Consider the following 17,134-nt stretch of genomic DNA (forward strand, 5'->3'; position numbering starts at 1 on the left):
CACACACACATCCTTTGCCTTACTGTGCAAGGCCACTTCTGTCCCAACCTCCTTCACACTCAACTGTCGGGAGAGGCCCTTGCTCAGAAAGCACCTTGGAGTCTCAGGTTCTGACTGGAACGTCAGCTCCTGAGTGAGCCTCAGCCTCTGGTTTGTAGAAGAGTCACTGTCTGCTGCTTACTGGGTGCTGTGATGGGTGGAAGGGCTTATTCTTACGAGACAGCAGTGACAAGCTCACAGGTCTTCATGCCTTCCTGGGCAGTGTGTGGCTGAGACCTTGCCAGCCGCCATCCACACAAAGGCCCACCTTTTCTCCCTTCTCTGCGCTGACTGGAGTTCACCTTCCCGGACAAATTCTCCCATCTCATACTTAGGATGGTGCCGACCTGCCTATATGCCTTCCCTTTTCCGGCCTAAAGACGAGGGACACCAGCAGAGGAAGCTGCAGGAGAGGTTGGCTTCTGGGGTTAGTGGATGGTAGGTGCACTTAGGCTCATACACTTGGCTCTGGGACTGGGCTGGACCTAGGTTTCAATACAATCTAACCCAGTCAGTTCAGCCAAAATCACCCAACAGTAAGAGCAGGGACTGGAGACGAGGTGAGGGCAGACAGCTCTGGGACTGAATAGAGATGTTCAGATTGGACCCTATGCTGTGGCCAATGTGCTCTTAGAGTGAGGGGCAGAAAGGGAAGGGATGGATAGCCAGTGGCCACCTTGCTTCTAGCAACCTAGGAGCAGCTGACCCCAGGTGGTGAGCTATTCCTGTACTAGCCACGTGGCTAGCTACTCTGGCCTCTTCACTTGCCTGGCTGCTGTTTCCCAGGGCTCCACCTCCCTGACAGCTGTTCAGAGGTGCCCCACCCCCAGTGCTGAGAACATGAGTCCAGTGGGGACAGCTCCAGAGCCGCCTGGCTGCAGGGCAGCTGCTGGTGGCTTACTCTCTTCCTCCTATTGACCCCCACTCTTAGCTACATGGCTCTGCCTTTGGCCAACAGAACACAGGTTCCAAAAGCCTTGCTACCAGTTCTTGCAGGGCCCTGCTGCTGCCCCATGTGCTGGGCCAGTCACCTGAAGCAGTGAGCACTGGTCCACCCCTTGCAGAGCCTAAGGAAAGTGTTTATGGTGCTATGTAAGCCACTGAGCTGGGTGCGGGAAGGGCAAGAAGCTTGACCCCTGCTACTGATGCTCTATTTTCTCACACCCACCCTGTCTAACCCTGGCTATCCTGGAACTCATTGTAGACCAGGCTGGCCTCCAACTCACAGAAATCCATCTGCCTCTGCCTCCTGAGTGCTGGGATTAAAGGTGTGCCCTACAACCTCCCGCCCAAACCAATTTGTTAAAGTGAGGACACCAGATTTGACATAGCCACGTTCTCATTTTGTCAAGTCCTGTGAATCCTGTGCCAAGAGTTCCTAGGATGCATAGTTACCTGGACCAGCAATCATTCTCTTCTACTTGGGCCACTGTGGGAGTTCATCAGTCTTGATCATGTCAATGTCTTAGTTCCTGTTAGGTGCACAAAGCCGGGTCTGCAATCCTACCACTAACAAGCCATGGCTCAACTCATCTGACGCTGTGGGACCTGTCTGGAATCTTCCCAGCTTAGACAAAATGGGCCTCTCTTATAAGCACAATATATTTTTCCTTATCTGATGGGACAGTGTTCATGGTCAACCAGACAGAATTTAGAATAATCTGCAAGATGGGCCTCTGGGTATGCCTGTCAGGGATTTCCTTTTTTGAAAAATAAATAATTACATTTCTGGTCCTTTGACTGCAAAGTACCCTATGAACCACATGTGTGCCTGGTGCCAGTGGAGGCCAAAAAGGGACATTAAATTCCCCGGAACTGGAGTTTCAAATGTCTATCGAGACACCACGTGAGCGGTGAAGTCAACCCAGGCGCTCCGGAAGAGCAGCGGCGCTGTCTCACCACTCTCACGAGGGAGCTGTCCTGATCACATCAATCGCAACGAAAACATACACCGGCTGTTCTGTTACTACTGTTTTTTTTTTTTTAAGCTTCAAGAGCTTTACTGGGACCTTCCTGAGCGGCCTGTCAGTGTCGGGAACCCAGTTCCCACCCCCACCATGCCTGCTGTTGTTGTGGGGAGCCTGGAGGAAGGCAGGCGATAGCCTCCTTGGGAAACAGAGATCTTTCTTTAAAGGGGGCTAAAACTGCAGAACACGAGACAGAAATGAAGTTCAATGTGAGCCAGGCCTGCTGTGGAGTCCAAGGAAACGGCCTTTAGAGTGTGGTAGTCAAGGAGCATTGGTTACTGTGTGTTTTAAAAAGATTTTATTATTTTGGGAGAGTGGGTCTCACTATGTAGCCTTGGCTGGCCTGGAGCTCGTTCTGTAGACCAGGCTGGCCCTGACCGTGAGATACGTTTGCCTTTACCTTCCAGCTGCCAGGATGAAAGCCGTGTGCCACCATGCCTGCCTTAAGTTTTATTTCTTCAAATGTGTGTATATGTATATCTGAGTGGGTATCTGTGGCACTGCAGTAAGGCAAGAAGCCAGAAGAGGGCATCAGATCCACGGGAGCCGAAATTAGAGGTAGTTGTAGACTGCCAGTATGTGGGTGCTGGGAATGGAAATGGGCACCTCTGCAGAACTCTTAACTTCTCAGCTATCTGAGAAAGAATCTCACCATATAGCCCTGACTGACCTGGAACTTGCTATGGAACGCAGGCTGGCTTCAAACTGTCTCCCAAGGATAGGACTGAAGGAGTTTGCTACCATGTCTAGTTCCTTCCTGCTTCTTTTTGGGACAGGGTCTTTATTTGCAGCCCCGGCTGTCCTGAACTAAGTAGACCTACTGGCCTTGATCTCACAAAAGAGCCACAGGCCTCGGTCTCCCCAAGGTGGGATTAAAGGTGTGCGCCACCACACCCAGCTCTGCTCCTTGACCTACGGGACCAGCTCAATAGCCTGATGCTCTGACTTCCCTGCTGTGCTGGCTTGTGACCTGCCACTGAGCCACAGCAAATCCTTTCTTCCCGAAGCTGCTTAGATTAGGGCACAACAGTGACCGGGACACCTATCTATTACTGTGGCAGAAACACGGCTGAGCCCCTGGGGAGGTTGGGCAAGCCTGGCATAGGAGAGCAGAGAAGGCCAGAAAGCCCCAGCCTCTGTGTGGCTGTGGGTGAGACAGCACAAGATAAGCTTGGAACTAGGACTGGGCGAATTGCCACATGATGACCTTGGTTCAGACAGGTGGCAGAGGGAGTGAGGCCTTGCTCTTAGATTGGGTCCACATTCCAATACAGGTCACCTTGTGATGGAGACAGTCAATGAGGAGCCACTCCTGTGCCCACTAACATCTTTTTTTCTGTTGAATGTTAGCAGCTCTGTAACACCAGGACTGCTGGCATCTGAGACCCTGTGTGGCTACCAGGGTAGCTTGGCTGGGGCTGATGTTGGCCCAGGATCCAGTGGGCAATAGCACTGATGGCGTTCCACTGCTCAGACTAGGACAAATGACCAGGTCAGGGCTGAGAGGGATGGAGGGTGTGACAGCCTCTGACCCAGGAGACTGCTTTCTGGACAGCCCTGCTGCTGCAGTGAGGAGCTGCTCACAGTCCTCACTGCAGATGGGCCTACGTACAAACACTGTGACACACACAGGAAGAAGTGTCACCACTGCCAGGGCCTGGATGCTTTCTTTATGGATGAGGGCTTCAAGGTCCCCAGTTGATGGGTTAGGGCTGGGCTTCAAGGTCCTATGGCCCACAAACAAGGAAGGAGCGGGAATGAGGGCAGGTCACAGGGGCCTGTCACAGCCCCACAGACCTGCACGGCGAGTCCTAACAGCCAATACGCCAGCTGGTCTGTCTCCACCTTGACCTAAATGCCCCTAGTTTTATTTATTTTTCTGTATTAATTGCTGGGGCTGGTGTCTCTGGCACTCAGGTATGGGCACGTTCTGTGTAAGAGCACAGGGCAGTCACAACTAACACCTGTCACTGAGACTCACGCTCAGCTCATTTGGTTTTAGCTGTTCTAGAACCATCCTCTTTTTCTCTGCTGAGTGTTCTCCTATTCCTCCTTAAAAGCCCACACACTTTCCTTCCTGAGCTCTCAGCTTAGATCTCTGTTCTATCATATATGTCTCTGCCTACCCCACAGAGCTCCGGGAAACCCTCACTCAGGCAGGTAGGGACCGACCCATCTCCATATGTCTGGAACTGCCAAGTGTAGGCAGAGGCCAAGGAAACAATGATAAAGAGTTGCTGGGGCAGATGAGGGCCCTGGGAGTCACATGGGGTCTAAGTTGGAACAGCTGTACCCAGGCCAGCTCTTACCTGTGTCATTGGCACAAGGGTAGTGGTAGGTGTGGACACATCCTTTATAGGAGCACGAGATGGTCGCCCCGGCTTCATGGCAGCTGGAACACGGCTGAAGAGAAAGGAAGGCAAGTGAGTCTTGTGTGTTCCAGACACACCCCACGGCACTTCTGCCACAGCGGCACCGAGATGCCGCGGGGAGGAAATGCCCCCGAGGGCTGGCCCTCTGCCACCTCATGGGCTGGCACACTGGGTGGGGGACCCTCCTGGGCTAGTGGTGCTAGTCACCACAGTGGCCATGGCTGGCAGTCGCCATCTGTCAGGTGCTGCTCCATGCTGCCTCTGGAGTGTCTTCATTCACTGGCTCCTGCTAGTAGCGGCAAGGGGAATGGCTTTCACTGACCCCCACATTTCAGATGGTGAGACAGGCCCCCTCCATGTGAGAGAGGGGCGCTCTTTCTAGCCAATCAAAGCAGATGCACAAAGATGAGCTGAGGGGAAGAGCTGACATATTACCCCCAAGAGGCTGATCTCATGTGAATCTGATGCCCCCAGACCCTGTCCAACCTCTCGCTGGTCTCCATGATTTCTGTCGGGCTTGGAGGCTGTGACAGGGCTAGAATAGGACAATGATGAGATGGCTAACAGGGGAGGACGCCAAAACTGGACATAAGGAGGGATCCAGATGGGTCCTGGGCCAGGCCACCACTGCTCCCAAGCCTGTGATCACGGTGGGCAGTGAGGTAGGAGCAGAGCAGAGGACAGAGAAGGCTCAGAGGCTAAGGGACAGTGCACCTGGTGCCTGGCATGGCTGGAGTCCCAGCGCAGCACTGTCTTTTCTAGGCCAACAACAGAGCTGGGAACAAACCGCACGCTCCAGAGGGCCAGGGGGACCCAGAACCACAGCCCAGAAGATCGATGCTTCCCCGGCAGGGTGTGTACTGTTCAAACACTCTGCAGGTGGAGTCGCCACTGGGGATGGGTCAGCAAGAGAGGAAGACATCCATGCAGGGCTTCCGGATGGGGCTCCCAAGGACCCAGAGCCCTAGGTCCACCTCTTAAGCCACTGAAGGAAGATGAAAGACAGTGGGAACCACAAAGTAGACCAAATCTCTCTCACTCTGGCCCTTGGGAACACTGAACAATTTGAGGGTAACTCTGCCCTCCTCCCTGTGGCAGATAGTCCCAAATCTCACAGTAGCCCTCCGGAGTGCTGCAAGGTTTGAGGGTAACCGTGGCCCCCTCGTGGGAGACAGTCCCAAGCAGCTCCACAGCAGAACTGCTCCTTGCAGCTAAGAAGAGACTGAGGCCCTCTGGGGTGATGACCTTGTTCTTGGCCCAGGTCCCTTAGAAGGGGTACAGCTGATCAACTGTGCCCCATTCCTTGGCCCAGGCACCCACACCCAGAGGCCACCAGTCTCCTGAGGATGTGAATCAGCCCCAGGTCCTGAATTGCAATACCTCCTCTAGCCAGGAAATGAGGTGTACGATGACTGTGTGGGCGGCTTGAGACCTGGAAGGTGAGCATAGTGGCTGACAGATTGTGGGAAAGGCCAGTGTCCTGGGTGGGGTTTGCAGAGGACATGAGGCCTCCTGAAGTGAGATCGGAACCAGGGTCTGCCCGGTTCCTGGAGAGTAGTGCCAACAAGGCCCTGGGCAGAAACAATGAGCTGAGCTATGACCCCGCAGGTCACTCTCAGAAACCCTCAGTGTATTCTGCGAGGCCATGCCATGTGAGCCTGTGGCTGTGGGGTACGGCCTGGCAGCAGGTCCCAGCTGCAAGTTATGAGCCAGCCAGACCCACCTCTGGCAGGGACAAGCCTTCAATATACAGCCAACCTTGTCCAATGAGGGCCTCTCCTGGCCTTCCTTGTCACGCCAGGGTGTGGTAGCGTTGACAGGGCTCAGCAGTGAGTGGCTCCAGCTCCACTGTGACTCATACACCCTCCTCAGCTCAACATGATGCTGTGTGTGTGTGTGTGTGTGTGTGTGTGTGTGTGTGTGTGTGTGTGTGTGTGTGCGTGTGTCCCCAACAAGAGGCCAGCAGGAGCAGGCCAGGTCAGGGAGCAGGGCCTTTCCCTGCACTCACCAATGTTTCTCCTTGGTTATGAGCCCAGTGCTGGGGGTTGGGGACATGAGATGACTGTGTCCCAGCCCCGACCCTCAAAAGAGACCTGTATAGTGCAGGGTATCAGGTATCCCACAGGACAGGGCTCCAGTCTTGTTATTTTCTGATGAAGGGAGAGACAAGACTATTTCAAGGTAGCGATGAAGATGAAGAAGTCTCCTTGGAGCCAGGGCAGACGGGGCTTTGGTGCCTGCATGCTCCATGAACTGGCTGAGTGCTGAAAGCTGTGGCTCAGGCCGTTCGCAGCAAGGTGGGCAGACAACAGGACCCAGAGAGTGTATTAGCCATCACCATGAGCAGGAGATACCTGGAGCCTGGAGCCAAAGGAGGCATCTCCAGTGGTCCCCAAGGTCAAGGATGGGGCCTGGATAGAGTGCTTCTGAGGAGCTGGGACGGTAAAGTGTGGGAAGGAGGGAGGCCACTGGACAGTCAGGGTCCTCTGAGCTCAGCTGCCCACAGTGGGTGGAGGAGGAAATCACCAGAGCTGGTATGGACACCCAGTAAGGTCAGTGTGGATGAGTGCGCTTGGGAGCCTTGCTGCCCAAGGCATGGTCTGCAGAGACAGGAAGTGGATCTGCCAGTCCCCTTGGTCTGGGGAAACTTAGCTTCAGTCACAGCTCAGAATGTCTCTCCATCCCAGACCTGTGATCCCAAATAGAGCCCTCAAGATCAATGTGTTAATGAGCTAGGTCCTGTGACCTTGCCCCCCAGGGCCTGTGGCGGTCCAGCGTTCTCTGAATGGAAGTGTGAGCTTCGGGGCTTCTGTGGCCAGGTAACCCAGGGCTGCCCAGGGCCAGCGTCCCAGGCTTTAGCCGCATGTTGTTTAGGAGCTATCCCCAATGTCCCAGTTCAGGGGAGACCAGGCCATCTTGGCACTTAACTCAGGAAGGGTTTTGTCTTGCCAGGCCCAGCAGCTCCGGTTTTTGTAGTGTGTGTGTAAGACTGGCCAGTGGAACCTAGAACTGAGACACATACTCTGGGCAAGGGCGGATAACAGGTCCTGTTGTAGCCCCAGGAATACTCCAACTTGCCTCCACATTCCCAAGGGACTCCACGGCCTGGGGCCTGTACTCTGGCTACTCGCTGGCTATGGGCACAAGTCACCCAAAGTAAAGCTCCGAAGACACCTCTGTCACCCTGTCAGTACTTCAAGATCCCAGCCCCTACCCAGCTCTCCAGCTTCTTACCATATCCACAGCTACCTTCATGGCCTCCTGTAGCCCAAAGAGCTTCCCGGCCACCAGGTACACCCCGCTGGTCCACACAGCACAGGCCTCATGTACCCAGTGTTCCTGGGTGTCCCCACCGAGTTCTGCAGGGGCCTCTTTGCTGCACTCATGTTTGCGGCTCTTGTCAGCTGGGGCCACCTCCTCACCCCCGTCCCCCTGACCGTCACAGCAATAGCAACTCTGCAGCCGCCGCGACAGGCCCCGGGTACTGGTGCGCAGGGAGCCCTGCTTGGCAGGGTCAGGGGGGCCATCAGGCCTGGGCAGCCTCCCCAGGGTGGTGGTGGTGGTGACGGTGGTGGTGGGAGCGGTAGCAGTGGCAGCAGTGGCGGCTGCACAGTCCAGGCCTTTGACTGTTCTCTCGGGAGGCAGAGAGGCCTCCTCAACGGCGCCCTCCAGCCGCACCTTCTCCTTGAGTTTTGGTTTCTTTTTTGGGAGGCAGTGTTCAGGGTAGTAAGGGCCACAGAGGTCCCCAAGGTCCTTGAAGTTGGCCGGGTTTTGGCAGAGGCAGCAGACAAGGCAAGAAGTACTTAGGGCCTTGGACACGACAGGCCCCAGATGCATGGTGGAGGAGAGGGGCAGGGAGGGCCTCGGCTGCAGCACAGAGCCTCCAGGGAATGTGGTCAGAGAGGCCCCAGCTGTTTCTGAGGAGGAGGAGGAAGAGGCGGAGGAGGAGGAGGCAGCAGAGGAGGAGGGCTTCCAGTGAGGCTTGGGCTCATCCCCTGGGGAGTTGACCACAGTGCATATGGTGGTGTAAGCATCTCGCTTCTCCACCCGCACAAAGGGTGAGAAGGCTGGGGTGCGGCTGTCTGCCCTCAGCCGCTTGCAAGAAGAAATGTATTTGAGTCGGATTTCAGGCTCCGCAGGATCCAGAGGCAGTACCTGTTGCTGCCGTCTCCGAGTGGCACGCCCCTTACAGGGTGAAGCATGGGTGGTCTTAGCCCTGCCACGGCTGAGGCGCTTCCGCTTTGAGTAGCTGCTGTAGCTGGCTTGGCCTGGCTGCTTCTGTGCCCTTGTCTGGGTCTGGCAGGGCCGGCCTTCAGGGGGCTGGGAGGTCGGTCCCAGCTCCTCTGTCTTTGGCTTCTTGCCTCCTCCACTGGAGCTGTCCTCATCTCCACCCTGAGTGCTGCTGGCCCTGTCATGGGTAGCAAGGGTCAGAGTTTGGCCAGGACAGGGCCGCTTCTCCAACGGCCCTTTAGAGGGTCCCAAGGCCCCGGTCCTGCCTTTCCGGCTCCTTTTCTTCGGTGCCCGGGCAGTGCCTAGGGACGGCAAGGTCTCTGGGGACATGAAGGCCTCAGCTTTGGGACAGTCAGCAGCAGCGGACAGTTTCTTACTACTCAGGAGTTTGCCTTTTAGGGACCTGCTGGCTGGATTTCTACATGATGGCTCGGCCCCTGAAGTTGGTGGCAGCATCTGTCCAGGGCCCATCCCTCCTAGACCCTCTTCTGCCCCAGCTGGACTGCCCCCTGAACGTTTCTCAGGTAAGGCTGGGCTCCGGGGAGTCCCAGGAGGAGCTCCTGCCACTCTGCATGCAAGTTTCTTGAGACCAGGTGAGGTGATCTTCTGTACTATGGCCTCCAGCTTGAGGCCACGGCCCTTTCGGGGTGGCAGCACCTTGGTCCTCACGGCACTGGGCAGGGATGATGGTGTAGCCAGCTCCATGCATGCAGCAGGTGGCTCCAGTGGTGGGGGCGGGGGTGGCTCACCACTGCCTCTGGGCCTGGCTCTCTGGGGTGAGGCCATCCTCCTCAAGAGGCCAGGAGAGCCCTCGGCCCTCTCCTCCCGCCCATCTACCCCACCTCCATTGCTGCTTCGAAGGATGAGGCTTCGTTTTTTGGTGGGGACAGGAGCCATGAAGGCTGACTTCCTTTTGAGCGTGTGGAGAGGCCGATCTGAAAGCTTGCTCCCTGGTCCACCAGGCTTGGGGACTTTGACCCGCTGGCTCACCCGGCCTTCCTTCTGGGGCCCACTGGAGACCTTGAATGCAGTGGGTAAGTGGTTGTTGGCAGGGAGCTTCTTGGTGGCACGACAGTCTGGGATCCGGCTCTCTGAGGGCCGCCGCCGTTTGGCATGGAAGACCTGTTGGGGTTTGGTGCGAGACCGGAGGACCATGGAGCGCTGGTCCTTGCCAGGGATGCTGGGAGAGTCTGGCTCCTTGGTCTTGGAGCCCATGGGGCTACTGTCCGAGGCAACAGGCAGGGCAGCAGGATTGCTGGGGCTGGATGCAGCCTTGGGTGATGGTTTTCCTACCCGCTTGCCAGACTTGAAGGCTGCTCGCTGTTTGCCTCCCAGTTTGTCAGGAGGTGTAGGGGTAGTGGTCAGGCCTGGAGGTCCAGGAGTTTGGGGCTCACTCAGAGCTGTAAGAGAGCGAGTACACATTCTGGGGAGCCCTTCTGACAGCCCCCGGCCTGGGGCTCCAGCCCCTTCTGCCTGTCCCTGGGGGGGTCCTGTGCAGGACTCTGGGAGCAAGAGGTCTTTGGGAAGTGCTGGTACCCTGCACGGAGAGTCTTCAGCCTCAGGCAGCCCCCGGTGCACCCGGCGGCTCCGTAAACTTTTACCCCGCGGCACAGGCTCTTTCTTAGCAATGGGCACCTCAGGCACAGCAGGCTTGTTAGGCTTTGGGGCCAGGGAGCCTTCTGAAGCGGCAGAACTACCTGGGGCTCTCTCCATCTCTGGCCCATCTTCTCCCGGCTTCATATGTGACAGTGAAGACTCAAACCAGCTCTGGACCTTTGATTCAGCACCCACAGAGGGGCCCAGGAGGACAGCAGGCTCACCAGAGAGGTGACATGGGGAGGCCCAGCCAGCCTTGGGGTCCAGCACTTCCTCTGCTTCCTCCTTGGTGCAAATCAGTGGGGCCTTGGGGGACAATGGGTCCTGCAGGCTGGGCCTCTGCTCAGGGCTACCCAACAGTTCACACAGGGAGGAATACTCCTCTTCAGCCTCCAGGTCCTCCTTCCTGCCAGGGGGTGGCAACAATGGCAGGTCCCCGAAGTCAGTGGAGGAACAGCAATGCCGGCTGTCCTCCAGCCACTGGTCAGCTTTGCCCACCTCAGGGCACTGCAGCAACCCACCCACTTCCTCCTTCACCCCATCTGCCTCCTGCTGCTTGAAGTCCCCAGCCAGTGAAGCTGCTGGCTTCCCAATGGCATGCTCTTCCTGGAAGCCCAAGCAGGCAGAGGTCTCGTGTGTATCTGCTTTGCCCACATTGTCTGAGCCTTTTGTACCCTGCTCCAAGCCTTTGGTGAGCTCAGCAGGGTGGAGGCCCCAACGAGGACAAGCATCACCCAAGTTCTCCTCTGGCCAGGCGAAAGGGTTGGCACTGTCCACCGAACTGGCAGCGGTTGTGTCTGGAAAGCAGTCGAAGGCCGCTGCGGTGGGGTCTGGAGTGGCAGCTCCGAGCAAAGGCTTGGTGCCAAAGGACAGGGGACTGGTTGTCTTCTTCGGGTCAGTGGTGGCAAAGGCCACAGAAGGGTCTTCAAAGAGCCCTGGGCTGAATTCCTTGGTGCTACCACCCTTGTCCAGCTGCAAGGGTTCAGGCAAGGCTTCTGGTTCCCCGGGCTGTGACCATGGCGTCTTGGCCACAGCGTCCAGGCAGGTGCTGTGGTTCTCCAGTGGGAAGGGCGGCTTGCCATTGTCCTTGGGCAGGCTGGAAGCGTCAGCCCAGGCCTTGTCAGCCTTCTCAACAATGGCTTCCTGAAGCCCCAGGATCTCAGAGGCCAGATCTTCCTGGGCCAGGGCACTGAGCAGCAGCCGTGGGCAGTCCCGCTCACCTGCCACGAATTTGGAGAAGCTGTCCAGTGGTAGAGTGCTATGCAGGCTCTGGAAAGAGTCATCAGACTTGGTGGACATGTCGTCAGGTGAGGTCACAGAACAGGTAGACACGGACTCAGGCTTGGCCTTGGAGTTGTTGTTGACCCTGGCGGGACTGCCACGGGCCTGGCTGCAATAGAGGAAGCTGCGCTCCAGAGGGTCCTCGGAGCCACTCAGGTAGTCGGCGTCCTGTGGCTCAGCATGCGTGGACTGTGGTGTGCTGCTTGGTGGTTCAGACAGTGGTGTGCCTGCTGGTTCAGCTGAGTAGCCACTGCCCTCAGGGCTACAGTGCTGGCTCTTGTGCTGCTCCGGAGTCCTGGCCACGAGGCTCTTGAGCCCTTTCTTCTGTGGCATGGCCGCTTTGGACAGCAGGAGCTGTTGCACGGTATTGGAGATGTTCTCCACCTGCGAGGTGAGTGCCGTGAGGCTCTGCAGGCTGAGGTCCGACAACAAGTTGTCAGGGAGCTTCTCCTTTTGCAGGGGCTTGCAGTTGCTGACCTGGGGGTCCACAGAACTGGCAGCATCTGTGGGGGATGGGTTGAGCAGGGGCATAAAGTGGCTGTGGTCTGTGATGCCTGTGGGGAAGGCCCCAGTACTAAGCGGCTGCTGGCTGTAGGGGAAGTTCTCCAGGTTGGGCATCAGTGGTGACGGGGTGGAGCTATAGGAAGGGGAGCGACCCACAGACCGTGCAGGGGAGTGGCTGGAGCTGGGGCTGAAGGTCTGGTAATACTGCTCGGGAGTCCTGACAGCTGTGTCCGGCGGACAGTAGCCCTGGCCCTGCTGACCATAGTGTTGGTACTTGGTGAGGTTCTGGTAGTGCAGAGTTTCCTGGGTGTGGTGCCGGCCCTGGAGTGCTTGCTGCTGCTGCTCATAACCAAGGCGGCCCGATTGGTAAGCGTGAAGATTCTGGACCCGTTGCCCTGGGGCCAGGCTTGTGTTGGCACTCATCGGCCTGTCATGAGGCTGGGCAGATGGCGCTGTGCAACTTTTGTAGGCGTGGCCCCCCTGGCCGCCACCCTGCACTGCCGGGGCGTAGCTGGAGGAAGTGGGGAAGGACTGAGAATGCTGGGGAAAGTGGCTGCTCTGGGGGAAAGGCAGAGCGGAAGCAAGGTCATTCTGTGGTTTCTGCCTTTGGAGTTTGGGGTAAGCCAGGGGCTGCTGAGGCTGTGGTGGGGGGGCATGCAGGCTGTGAGTCCGGAAGGGAAGTTGGGGGCCCTGCTCAGGGTACTGCCTGTTTGGGGGCACCACTGTCTTCTTCATCAAGTTCTCCTCATATTTGCTCACTGCCCCTGGCAGGGGCTGAGGCTGGGGAGGTGGTGGCTGTGGGCCCCCCCAGGTCTGAAGACCCTCCTCGCCAGAGTAACGCCCTGGGTAGGGGCTGCTGTCTTGAACATAGCTGGGGAAAGCTGGCCTCCCCTGCAGGGACTTGCTGCTTCGGTGGTACTTGTCTGCAGCTACCGTGGCCACGGTACCAGAAGGTGTGCCAGCGCCACCCTCATAGCCTGTATAGGGCTGTGGGCTGTAATAGTCCTTGGCCAGCAGCCGCTGACGATCACAGCTGAGCCCAGCCTGACCTGGCTGCCTGTAGTTCTCCAGGCGCGATGTCTCCTGTGAGGTTTGTGGATAGTTTTGCTGTTTGCCATGGAAACCACACCTTTCTCGAAAAGACTGCATGACTCGGGCCGGTTATCTGTGAAGAGAAGGGATGGTGCAGAGGGAAAACAATTCAGATGGGCCATCTTCCACTCTCTCTGCCTCAGCCAGCACCCCTCCTGGCCACCTTCCCACCAGCTGTGCACACACTGACAACCTCTGGGTCTGGGAGATGTGCTCTGAAATCCTGCTTCCACAGTGCCCGCAGCTGAGCCAGGCTAAGGAGAACTGCCACTGACATGCACAGTCCAAAACAGGCTGCACGCAGCAAGTCACAGGAATGGCTACTCCAGGCTACTCTTGCCAGCTCCTCCCTCTGCCCGCTTGTCTGTACTACCACGCCCAGCCCTCATAGACAGTTCAAATTAGCAGAGCGATTCCACTGCTCCCTGGGGCCCTACTGGATCCCATAATCTCCGTCTTTGTGCAGTCCTACTTAAGCATGACACAACCATATCAGGTACCCATGAGGACCCCTCCCCAGTTGGGGAGAGGCCGCTTGCAGGCTGCTGTGCCGGCAATACAGGAATCCACACATGTACAAAGGACCTATCAGGCACATGTACAAGCACGCTCACACACACCTCCCCTGCAGTGCCATCTGGACTCCGTCCCTTCTGGCAGATGTTGACTGGGGGCTGTTAAGCCAACTGTCCACACAAAGCCCCCCTCCTCTGACTCCTGGGAGTGAAGGATGGCAGCACCTGCCTCCTGTTCTCGGTATCATAGGTGCATAAACAGATTATGTGGTCCAGAGTGTGGGGATGCATACTAAGAGGGGACAAAGACGCAGTGCCCTGGCCACTGGAGAGCATACTACCCTGCCTCTCCTCTGTCCCCTCCTGCTGAGCTGCTAACTTTCACAGGCCAGGGCTGTTGGAGGCAGCCACGATCTGGGGGACAGGGGCAGGCAGTGTCTGATCTACCAGGAGGGCAGGGGCTTTTGTGGATAGTCACAGCATAAGTTTGTGTAAATTAGTTTCCTTCAACTGACTGGTTACCCCAGAAAATCTTCAATGGTGGAAGAGGGGGAATATCCCCAAGTTTTGGCCTATGCCCCACATGTCAAGATTTCCAGGCTGAAGGCAGGAAGTACACGTTCTCTGGGACTAAGAGGCTCAAGCCCCCAGGAGGGAACTGGGACTTTCCAGCTCTTGTTCCAAAAAATACTAAGAGGGAGGTGTGGCCTGCCTTAGACCACAAAGGTTTCATGGGGTTTTGTTTGTTTGTTTGTTGAGAAGTGCACGTGGGGGTGGAGAGGAGGGTGCCTCACAGCAAAGACAAGGTATGAGAGGTGGGTATGGAGAGCTTGCACTGGCAGGGAGGTTCAGCCTCCCTTAGTCTCCATCCCACAAAGGTGCCCTCCTTTCTTTGTCTTAGAATTGACCCAGGGAAGAGAGCAAAAGAGGAGCTCTATCCAGGAGAAGAGGGCATGCCCAGATAACCCCAAAGCTCACAGCAGCAGGCCAGACCCAGCTGTCCCTAAGAAACTTTCCTCCTCCCCAGACTGTTAAAGGCCCCTGCTTGCCCCACCCCCCAGCTCATTACACCCCTCTCTAACCCCTCACTAAGAGAGTGCCCACCTACCCTTTGGATCTACTTCACTCCAGTCCTTGTGGTTTAGATGAAACACCCCAGGCTGTGCTAATCCAGAGGGGCTGGAGGCAGCATCTCTCCAGGTGGGTGGCCTGGTGCCTCCTGCCCCCACCTTCCAAGAGCAGAGCACACTCAGGATGTAGGTGGATGTCACCCCTGCTCAGGACTGCTGGTGGGCCACTTCCAAGATCAGTACACGAAATGACAGTTTCCTGTCCTCCCTGGGTGTGTGTTTATACGTACAAACCCGGACTGCTCCGAAGGCTACATCTGCCTCCCTCATATATCTGCACAAATTACATTTCGGCTTTTATTAGTCCCAGATCACTCTCATTTCCTGCTGAGTGTCCTGTAGATATCATTAACATTTCTACGGCTGGAGTTTTTTGTGTGTGTGTGTATGTGTTCACGCACACACACACACTTCTCCCCCTACCCCCATAACCACATTCCCAAACTGCGTTACCAGAGACATTATCTAAAAAGAGGGGGAGTCATGAACAGTGTCCCTGCCCCATCTAATCAGTCCAGCTGCTGCGCCTTTTAATTTCCCCACACAGGATTACAGGCTGGCTTCCTCATGCACACAGGCAGCTGGATGTGGAAGGCATCTATCTCTAAGAAAAGACAGTTCAATTAAAATCCCAGAGGCCCAGCGCTTGTTGGAGGACACAGGCAGAAACATGTGCCCCAGCACCACCCTCCAACCCTGGCAGAGGAAGGGACAGAAACAAAGGCTCAGGCATGGTGGCATCCTAGCTGCCAGCTTGGAGCTGCAGAGGTCTTGCTGGCTCTGCCAGGAGAAACAGGGTACTGCCTCTTTAAGAGCCACCTCAGGCTTGCTGTGGGCTCTGTTGTTATTAATTATTGTGATTATGATTATTTTTCAAGAGCACCAGGAAAGGACATGGAAGAGACAAGAGGGGGATAGCGAAGGACTAGGGAGGCAGACTCAGAGAGCAGACTGAAGAATGAGTTCCCCCACAGGTAATGGTGACCTTTCAACACGGAGGAGAGAAGCAGCTGAGGTGGCTGGACTAGTTAGCGGTAAAGGTTGGGAAAGGGAATCTCGCCCCAGCTTCTTCCCCTCCCCCTTCTCCTGGGAACTTGCCAAAACTTCCCCTCAGCCACCCTGGCAGAATCTGGCAGGCAGCTGATGGGAATCCAGAGCAACTAACTCTCTTCGGCCCTAGCGGCAAGAATACTCCAACCTTGTAACCACTGGATACTCCCAGACACTGGACGGAAGAGCCCAGCAAGGCTAAATCTCAAGACCTTTGTGGTACTGGACAGTGCTTGCAGTCTGGATAACTTCCTTTGACAGAACAACCACAGACACAAGCCATCAACACAGTCATGAAAGCATGGCAAGATTGAGCCTTGGGCATTGACATTCTCCCAAAGACTCTAAGAGGGGAAGCTGGCCAGTAAGCACCTAGATGCTTTATTTTGTCCCTTTATAACCAAAGGTGACATTCAGAGGGGCTAAGGACTTGCTCGTGACCCTAGCTGAGTGGGAGATCAAACCCCTCTCTTGGATGCCATCCCAGAAATCCCCACCCTGAAGAGTGTCTTGGTAGACTACAGCAAGAAAGGGGAGCTGAGTTCAGGCCAGGTGAATATAGGCATAGGCGCCTACCTGCCCGCACACCCCTATACAGCAGGTCAGACCCTGCCTGCAAGTCTATTTTTATGGTACTAGGGATAACCCCAGGACCATTAGCCTGGTAAGTAAGGTCTACCATGGAGCCGTTATACCCCAACTCCCAGCAGGCAAACCTACCTATAGAATCTGACCAGCTTCCAGGGACTAGTCATTAGTACAGCGCCTCTTCAGGCCTGAGGGTTGGCCCCACCAGTGAGATGGATATGTTGTGGGCCAGAGCTGCTCCCAGTTGGCCCTGGAAAATGTTATCTTGAGGAAAGGTGGGGGAGGGGTGAGAAGAGACATGTCCCTGCTTCACCGGCAGCCCCCAGTCACTGGCCCTCCCACCTACCTAGAGTTGTTTTATGACCTGGTTGGTAGATACAGGGAAAATGGGGAAAAAAAAAGCCTTACCTACTCAAGGCCTGAGAACCCAGAGAGGAGGCGGGGAAGGGACAGAAGATGTTCAGGGAGCAATGGCTAGGGTAGGACCCTAGACCATAAGACTTGGTGGTTGGGAGATGGCTAAGATTGGAGAACTTGCTGTACAAACATGGGGACCTGAGCTTAAAACCCCAGCCCCCATGCAAAAAGCTGGGCACAGCTGCGTCAACATGTAATCCCAGTAGCAAGGGGTGGGGGGAGGAAGAGAGGAGAAATAGGTATAGTCTGTTCTTGCTGGCTAGCTAGTAAGACAGCGAGACTGTCTTAAGGAAACAACATGAAAAGTGGCAGAAGGAAAAACCGGAGGTCCTCTTCCACGTGCTTCCATAAGG

General features: G+C 56.2%; 1 protein-coding gene across 13 annotated transcripts in view; it reads right to left on the bottom strand.

The window, feature by feature from the left end:
- The window catches only part of Rai1 (retinoic acid induced 1), a 99,269-nt gene that overhangs the window by 1,767 nt on the left and 80,368 nt on the right, over positions 1 to 17,134 (bottom strand). For all 13 annotated transcript variants that reach the window (XM_013347193.2, XM_026780845.1, XM_005349955.3 and 10 more), the window contains 2 exons: positions 7,613 to 13,154; positions 4,316 to 4,409 (listed from right to left, as the gene is read on the bottom strand). In XM_013347193.2, coding sequence (XP_013202647.1) covers positions 4,316 to 4,409; positions 7,613 to 13,138 — 5,620 coding nt within the window. In that variant the 5' untranslated portion in view covers positions 13,139 to 13,154. The remainder of the gene's footprint in view (positions 1 to 4,315; positions 4,410 to 7,612; positions 13,155 to 17,134) is intronic.

This window comes from Microtus ochrogaster, chromosome 7 (genome assembly GCF_000317375.1).
Source record: "Microtus ochrogaster isolate Prairie Vole_2 chromosome 7, MicOch1.0, whole genome shotgun sequence".
Taxonomy (NCBI): Eukaryota; Metazoa; Chordata; class Mammalia; order Rodentia; family Cricetidae; genus Microtus; species Microtus ochrogaster.